The sequence below is a fragment of the Barbus barbus genome (genome assembly GCF_936440315.1).
Source record: "Barbus barbus genome assembly, chromosome: 20".
In the NCBI taxonomy this organism is placed as follows: domain Eukaryota; kingdom Metazoa; phylum Chordata; class Actinopteri; order Cypriniformes; family Cyprinidae; genus Barbus; species Barbus barbus.
This window is the reverse complement of record NC_136748.1, coordinates 14609097-14617398: the sequence shown is the minus strand read 5'-3', so window position 1 is coordinate 14617398 and position 8302 is coordinate 14609097. Positions and strand designations below refer to the sequence as shown.

General features: G+C 38.5%; 1 protein-coding gene across 1 annotated transcript in view; it reads right to left on the bottom strand.

The window, feature by feature from the left end:
• Positions 1-3071: 3071 nt before the first annotated feature.
• Positions 3072-8302, bottom strand: part of LOC306886337 (tyrosine-protein kinase receptor-like) — a gene marked incomplete at its 3' end in the record, with an annotated part of 64102 nt that continues 58871 nt past the window's right edge. Inside the window, exons 22-29 of the mRNA XM_079443377.1 lie at positions 8176-8240; positions 6445-6574; positions 6135-6232; positions 5890-5982; positions 5664-5765; positions 5279-5413; positions 5046-5136; positions 3072-4040 (exon numbers count right to left, since the gene is read on the bottom strand). Of these exons, the coding sequence (XP_079299503.1) occupies positions 3072-4040; positions 5046-5136; positions 5279-5413; positions 5664-5765; positions 5890-5982; positions 6135-6232; positions 6445-6574; positions 8176-8240 (1683 nt within the window). The remainder of the gene's footprint in view (positions 4041-5045; positions 5137-5278; positions 5414-5663; positions 5766-5889; positions 5983-6134; positions 6233-6444; positions 6575-8175; positions 8241-8302) is intronic.

Sequence of the window (8302 nt, the reverse complement as noted above, 5' to 3'; positions counted from 1 at the left end):
CTTTTGACAGCTCCCTAAAGGAGTGCATTGACGTGTGAATCAATACAATCTCCACCACGACAATTACACCCCGCGTCACATGCCTCATTTACTTCGGTGCAACACCTTTGTGAAGCCCTCACAATTATCTCAATATTTCGCACACAACAGACATCCTCAGTGAAAAGGCAACATACTGTTTGTAAATTTTTCAAAACTTACAGCAGACAAAAAGAACAAAACACTAAATCTAGTCAAAATAAATGGTCCTTGATGCTACTTTCTACTCAAAACACCCTGTTAAGTCCACCTGATCTGAGATTCTGTCAGCATTTCTTCATTACTAATACTTCGCAACACACTGCCACCTTTTTAATGTACCTCCGAGTTACTGGTGATAGTGCTAAGCTTTAAAGGGACAGTTTACCCAAAAAGAGAAAAAAAATGTCATCATTTATTCATCTCCATGTCATTCCATATCTATATGACTTACTTTCTCCTACAGAACACGAAATAAGATTTCCGGGGTTTCTCAGAAACAAGCTGTCATACAGTAGAGTAAACTTCTATCCACCTTATTTTTCAACACGGAAGTAAGCCGTTTTCTGTGAATCTGAGACTTACGGTTCATTAGCCACAGAGAATAAAGTAAATGCTAAAACGGTTTGCACTACAAATCAGTGTGTTCATGATTAACATAATACAAAAAAAAAAAAAAAAAAACGTATGATAAGACACCAGTTTGCAATATCAAGCAGCAAAACAAGCTCTTTTGTACAGCTATAGCTGGAAGCGAATGACACTGGAAGCCAGACCCAGTAAATTTGCAAATGGCTGTGCCCGCTCTTATGGGAAATATTAGGTGGATATTGGTGAATATCAAAAAAAGAAATCTGTGATAGCATTTCCATTACTTTCTAATGAGGTCAAAATACAGACAGATTAACTACGGCAGTCCAAAACAACATATCGACTTCCATTGTATGGACAAAAACCACTTTGAAAATCATTGAAAAATAAATGTTTGGAACAACTTGAGGGTAAGTAAATAATGACAATTTAAATTTTTTGGTGAATCGACCCTTTTTTAGACAAACTTTTTTGTATTTCTTTTAAAGTTCGTCAAGTCACTCAAACGACTTAAGGCAATTACATTAAACAATTCAGTTTTACTAGATTTTGTGACTGATCGTTATGTGGCATGGAGTACGATTTTCCTTTTGTGTGGGGTCTGAACATGCTTTGGATCTTCTTGTAATATACACTTAAAACCAGCTGCAAAATGCAAATTCGTAAAGCACATCTAAACCTACATATTCATTGCCAATTATGACTAATCAGTAGAAAAGGACTTCTCATTTCATGTGGTCCTTAAAGTGAACATCATGTGTTTTCACAGTGTTGACAGTAGATGAGAATCCAGTGTAAAAGGGCTGCTATTAGCCAAGTGGAAGTTTCCATAGAAACCATCAGCCATTTACAGGAGAGCCGCCTCTTAATGGCAAATTAGCTGCGACTCCTCATGTCTTTGGTACCTCACAGAAATAATTTAGTGTTTCGCACAGTTTCCAACTGGCAGCAATTAAAGGCTGGAATACACTACACAACTTTTTCTTAGATCTTTGCCCCGATTCGCCATCTGGAGGAGGATGACACAAATTACCGAAAGTCCGCAGATTTTGGCAGTCACACAGATTTCTTAGAAATTTGCGCAGTGTAAAATGGATACAGACTGATTTTTTATCTTCAGTGCGTGATTCAATTCCGATTGGAAGATATCAAACATGTTTGATATTTTAAGGCAATTTTAGAACACGTTGATTTTATTTGTTATGCAGGTCCATCAACAAGCTGCATGTTTCTGCATGACTTTGTTGATTTTGGAATGACTTGAAAGTCTGATCGTTTGTGATCTTCAGGGTGAGGTCACACTGTCCTGGAGTTGTTCTGCTAAGATTTTAGCAGGCGAAGTCCAGTCAATTTCAATATGAATCCACTCGATCAGGAATTTCAAGCAAGGGCTAAAGATTTCCCCAAGCAGATTTCGTAACAGGTTCAAGTTTATCACCTAGATTCGTTATGTTGACCAACAGAAAACTGCTTGGTATGAAAGTGATTTTGGTGTGAGTCCTACACTATTGACAACTAAATTTTTTGCATGCAAAAAAAGGGTAAAAAATTGGATCGCTTCTTCAGTCATTAAAGGGTTAGTTCACCCAAAAATGAACATTCTGTCATTAATTACTCACCCTCGTGTTGTTCCAAACCAATAAGACCTTCGTTCATCCTTGGAACACAAACTAAGATATTTTTGATGAAATCCAAGAGCTTTCTGACCCTGCATAGACAGCAATGCAACGTGGCACTCTTCATAATGGTGGAGGACGGGATGAGGAGGAGAAGAATTGTTGAATAAAGTTGTTATTTTGTTTTTTTTCCACACAAAAAGTATTCTGATAGCTTCATAAAATTACGGTTGAACCACTGATGTCATATGGACTATTTTAACAATGTCCTTACTATGTTTCTGGGCCTAGAAACATTTCAGTTGTGTTGCTGTCTATGGAGAGTCAGAAAGTTCTTGGATTTCATAAAAAATATCTTCATTTGTGTTCCAAAGATGAACAAAGGTCTTACGGGTTTGGAACGACATGAGGGTTAGTAATTAATGACAGAATTATAATTTTTGGGTAAACTATCACTTTAAGTGTGTGATGCCTAGCGCAGGGATGGGCAACTTCGGTCCTGGAGGGCCACTGTCCTGCAGAGTTTAGCTCCAACCCTAATCAAACACACCTGAACCAGCTAATCAAGGTCTTCAAAATCAGTAGAAAGCTACAAGCAGGTGTGTTTGATTAGGGTTGGAGCTAAACTCTGCAGGACAGTGGCCCTCCAGGACCGAAGTTGCCCATCCCTGGCCTAGCGTTTTAAAATTTATTCAGATTTTAAAAGTCGTGAAGCGTATTCCAGCCTTAACCTGTCATTCCGTCTCTAACTAATCCACTGCAGTTATTGCAGTAAAATACATTTGTGCCAAAAACAAAATAACACCAAAAAATGAGGCATTTCCTCTGTCGGATCGTTCTTCAATGCTACACGGGGGTGACACTGAGGTCTTCAGACAAGGAAAAGCCAGAATCCCTGTCCCTCGTGGGCTTCTCAGACTGGGTGTACCTCCTTACGTCCTCATGTCCGTAGCTAGCATGGCGCTTCACCAGTGGTTTGTGGGTAAATGTTGTGGCCAGGCTGAGGGCATCCAGTGAAGACGTAGCTGAAGAGCTGGTGCTGGGCCCCACAGATTTGGACACAACTACAGGCAAACTCTCAGTCTCGTAGCTCTGCTCATCATACGCATAGTTTACATTGCCACACGGGAAGCTTTGGAGTTTCGCCAAGTCCATAACCGCAGCGAGCGAGCCACCCGTAGCCCCTGTTGGACCCTTCCGAGAGCAAGTCCCCGTCGGACTGAATGTGGTCTGGGAGGATGCAGCAGACAGAGGTGGGGATGTCGAGACATTTGCATTAAGTTCTTCTCCAGGGTCAATGTGCTCTGAGGTAGTGGACGGGACAGACATGGACGTGGGGTTGCAAGACAGAGGCATGGACTGGACGTGGCAAAGGGCTGTCTTCCCTCGCCCTAAACTTTCCAGGACCCAGGAACCGTAGGTGGGGTTCCAAAGGTTTTTTGTCTTGTTCTTTAACTTTTGGCTGCCTGACGATGAACTGCTCCTGGAGCACGGCCGATGCTCTGGGACTTGAAGCCACTGTCCTGGACAGACTCCAGGATCAGGAACCGGCTCAGCCCAACAAGTCTCCAATGTTTCCCGGTACGTGCCCACTTCCTGTGCGAGATGGACCGGTCTTTGTAGCTTTGTAGGTTTGAGGTCCTGTGGGGCTGAACCGGTGATGCCCGGTCGAGGGGAAGCATCTTGGGACATAGAGTGGGCCACTAGAAGAGGGGTCATACTGCCTGATCCTTCAGTACGGATCACAGTGCCACTGCCTTCTTCAACAGCTGGACCATACTCCACTGGAAGAGGGGTGTTGATGACATCAGGGTCCTGACAGATCACAGAATGTGTGACGAAGAGTGATGAAATGGAGAAAAAGGTGACAAAAAAAATCAAAAGTGTGGGGTTTTCATAATTGTTCATATAATAATTGTGATCATTTTATTCTGTTCATATCTCAAGTTTTTAAGATTAAGAAATTAACATTTTAGTTTTGTGAAGAAAAAATAAGTGTTTTTCAGTTTCTCATTGCCACTGGAGTTTATAGCAGATATGCTAACATTACAGATAACTAAAACTATTAAAAATTTAAATAAAATAAAAATCTGAATATTAGATTTTTCAAACTGAAATACATACGCTTAATTTGAAGTATAACAATTACTAAAAATAAAACATCTAAATAGAAATCAAACAATTTTACACAGACAAATTTTCACATAAATAAAAAAGGTGTAGGCAGAAGCCTTGCTTATTATGCCTACCCTTTATACATAATTAACTGAATGGGCGACATATTTCACTAAGTTAAATAACACAAAATAAACAATATTACAAAAACATTTCCCAAAATGTACAAACATAATTCAAAACAAACATAAAAATACACACTCCAGCTATTACTTCAATTTTTTAACAATACAACCACAATAAACAAAAACATGACAAAATTATTACAACTTAAACTGAATTCAAATGAAAAATATAAAAATAAATAAATATTAATAAATACTATACTAGAATTATATAAATAATACTAAAATAACACTGGTTACAAGGCTATTTTAGAATAATATTTACTGAAAAGATGTTGTACAAATACATTTTTACAAAAATCTAAAAGGCTGATTATCTCATTTTAGAAAAGTGTTAAAATATTATGCTTAGTATTTTTCTGAAACAGTGTATACCTGGGTGTTTATAAAAAATTATAGATTTTTAGGAAGGGTGGACCTTGACAGCAAAAAGTTTGAAACTTCTCATCTAAGTAAATTAAATGAACACACCACCTAATATACTGAAATCTAAATCTGTCAAATTCTGACTCTGTCATACCTGTGTACAGTAGTTGATCCTCTCTAAAATAGTCGAGAAGTTTGGTCTGTGTTCTGGACAGTGTTGCCAACACTGTGTCATGATCCGATAACTAAAACAGAACAAAATACAAGATTTCACTAATGTTTTAAAGCTTACAACTGTACATTTTTAAGTTATATTTTTTACATTTACATTTCTGCAAGTTCAAGTCATGCCCAAAATCCATTTTCAAAGCTGTTATTGTTACTTACACAGGGCCTGGACAGCTCTTAGGAGGATCCATACGACCTCCACCTGTTACAAACTCCAGCACTTCCTGATTGGTCTTGCAGGGATAAGGCATGTATCCAAGAGAGAAAATCTCCCACAGCAGTACCCCGAAAGACCTGCAGATGGAGACAAATTGCATGTAATAACCATAATGTCTGGCCTCAGGTCTCTGCTCGAATTCTAATCTATATTATAAATATACAATATTTAATAAAAATTTAGTAATATTGATTAATAATTTACCAAATATTATACCTATAAAATGCATTTTACCTGAATCTTGGGATAACAGTCCAAAGCACTAATCACTGATGTTAAACTATTGTTCTTTAAGAAGGTCTTTCAGTAAAGAAGAACTGTTATTACCAGGTGTCAGTCTTGCATGTAAAAATGCCCTCTAGAAAGGCTTCAGGTGGCATCCACTTCACCGGCAACATGGCACGGCCACCCTTCCTATAGTAACTCGCCCTGCAATGCAAAGCATTCCTTTTGTCAAAACTATAAATGCCTTAATCAATGCCTCATTATTATACTCAACAGGTATTAAACCACAAAAAAAAAGGATGTTAGATAAGAGGTTTGATGAAAGCACCTATAAATATCTCGAGCCATCCCAAAATCTCCAATTTTAGCCACTCTCTCTGGACCAGAACAGGTCAAAAGGCAGTTTCGTGCTGCAATGTCCCTGAAACACATCACACACTTGACTTGTGGAAGACATCAAGGTCAAAGGCTGCAGCAAGTTAATGACATCTACTGAAGAGTGCTTTCCAATTATCAAGACAATGAAGGCTACTTTAGGGCAAAGTTCAGTGAGGTTTGGCTTTGAGAAATCACCTGTGGATGAAGTGGTTCTCTTCTAGGTAACGACAGCCAAGTGCGATATCTCTGGCCATATGCAGTAGCTCCAGCATACTTAAAGAAGACGGCTGATTCTGTGGAAAGACAAGATTGTACATTTTAAAGTTCTTTTAGTGAATTGTTTTGTATCAAAATTGTGTTTATCTTACCTCTCTTCATAATAAATGTAATTATGTTGTTTTCTACAGCAAAGTATGTTCCACACATGTTGGCAAACCAACAAATGACAACAAAAATGAGAGCTAACTGCGAAACAGAGGATAGTCATACACACACAAACACTCACGGTTCTGGGTCGGTTCAGTCTGAGGAAAGTTTTCATGTCTCCTCCTGTCATGAGCTCCAACAGTATGAAGCGAGGCAGGATCTGCAGACTGACGCCAATACAGCGCACAATGTTCTGATGGCTGAACTTACTGCACACACAAAAAAGTGAAGGAATAAACCCAAATTAACTATTCAGAACACACACAACACCACAGCATGTCAGGACAGAACTGAGTGATTCGGTCATTTCAAATGAATATTTGACTGTGTTCCATTTATTGTAATGTAAAATGTTTAGGTTATTTTGTTCATCTTGGTTTATTACACTTGGTTTATTGGACTATTCATATTATTACAAAGCATCTTGAAATGAAGGGCAACAGAGCTCGGTGAAAATATTAAAGTGCTGTACTGAACAGTGGGACACTTTTTACAGATCTTGTAGTCCATATTATTGAAATACACTTACTTTTTCTTCTTATAATATATCATAGCATTTTTAAATGTATTATTTAAGCTACTTTTTCAAACTTTTTTGTCATATACTGTCACATGTCTGTTCCCGTTTTGTCCTTATTTGGTAGTTCCTGTTTTCATTAGTTAATCTTCTTTCATTCATATCACATATCAAACCTCTACAAATGATTCAGAATGCAGCGGCACGACTGATCTTCAACGAGCCCAAAAGAGCGCATGTTACACCTCTCTTCATCTCCTTGCACTGGCTACCAGTGGCAGCTCGCATCCAGTTCAAGTCACTGATGCTTGCGTACAGATCTACCACAGGCTCTGCACCCTCCTACTTCCACTCACTATTACGAACCTACATTCCCTCCAGAAGTTTGAGATCTGCTAGTGAGCGACGCCTTGTGGTACCATCACAGAGAGGCTCAAAATCACTCTCCAGAACATTCTCGTTCACCATTCCTGGCTGGTGGAATAATCTTCCCACCCCTATCCGGAACGCCGGATCCCTGGCAACCTTCAAGCAACAACTGAAAACTCATCTCTTTCGGCAGTACTTGACTTCATCCTTAACTTAACAAAAAAAAAAAAACTTTCCCTCTATCTTTCTCTCCACCTACTAGCTTGCACTTATTTGAACAAAGACTGAGACTTGGTGTTACGAGCACTTCCTCTGTCTGACTGCCTCTTCAAGATGAATCGCTTTTTGTATTCCCCAATTGTAAGTCGCTTTGGATAAAAGCGTCTGCCAAATGACTAAATGTAAATGTATCACCTGTCTTGTATTATTCATCTCATTTGCTCATTAGATTTCCCTGTCTTTATAAGTCAAGTTATTTATATAAACATTTTTACTTGAAATTATTTTATATAATATTATTTAATAGAATAATATAATTGTATATAATACGTTATATTATACTATTTTAAAATTTCTGCATGATCAGTTTTACAAAGCTAAATCTGAATATTTGCTTTTAGGGAATCACTGATCTAGCCCATGCAAATGAAGGATATGATGTTGTTCAATAACTAAACTGCGGTTTGCTCAGAAGACTATGAATCACTAGAAAACATCTGCTGCTTGACTAAAGAAGATGTCACACCTTCAAAAACAAACAACAGATGTGAACCCGTTAATCGCAGCAAACATTTAAAAAGAAAGGAACAGATAGCCTACAGTTAGTTTGACTGAGAGCAGAGGATTGGAATGACAATGTCTTTTTCTGTCTGTTGCACACATGTGCGGCCAGAGCAGTGCTGTGAGTGTTACAGCCAAGCATACCTCATAATCATAGCCTCCATTAGGAAATCCATCTCATCCTGCTCTGAACAGATTTCTGGAAGAGTCTGTCAGAAGGATGGAAAGAGATAAAACACAGAATCAATTAAGAGAAACCAGAAACCGGTTT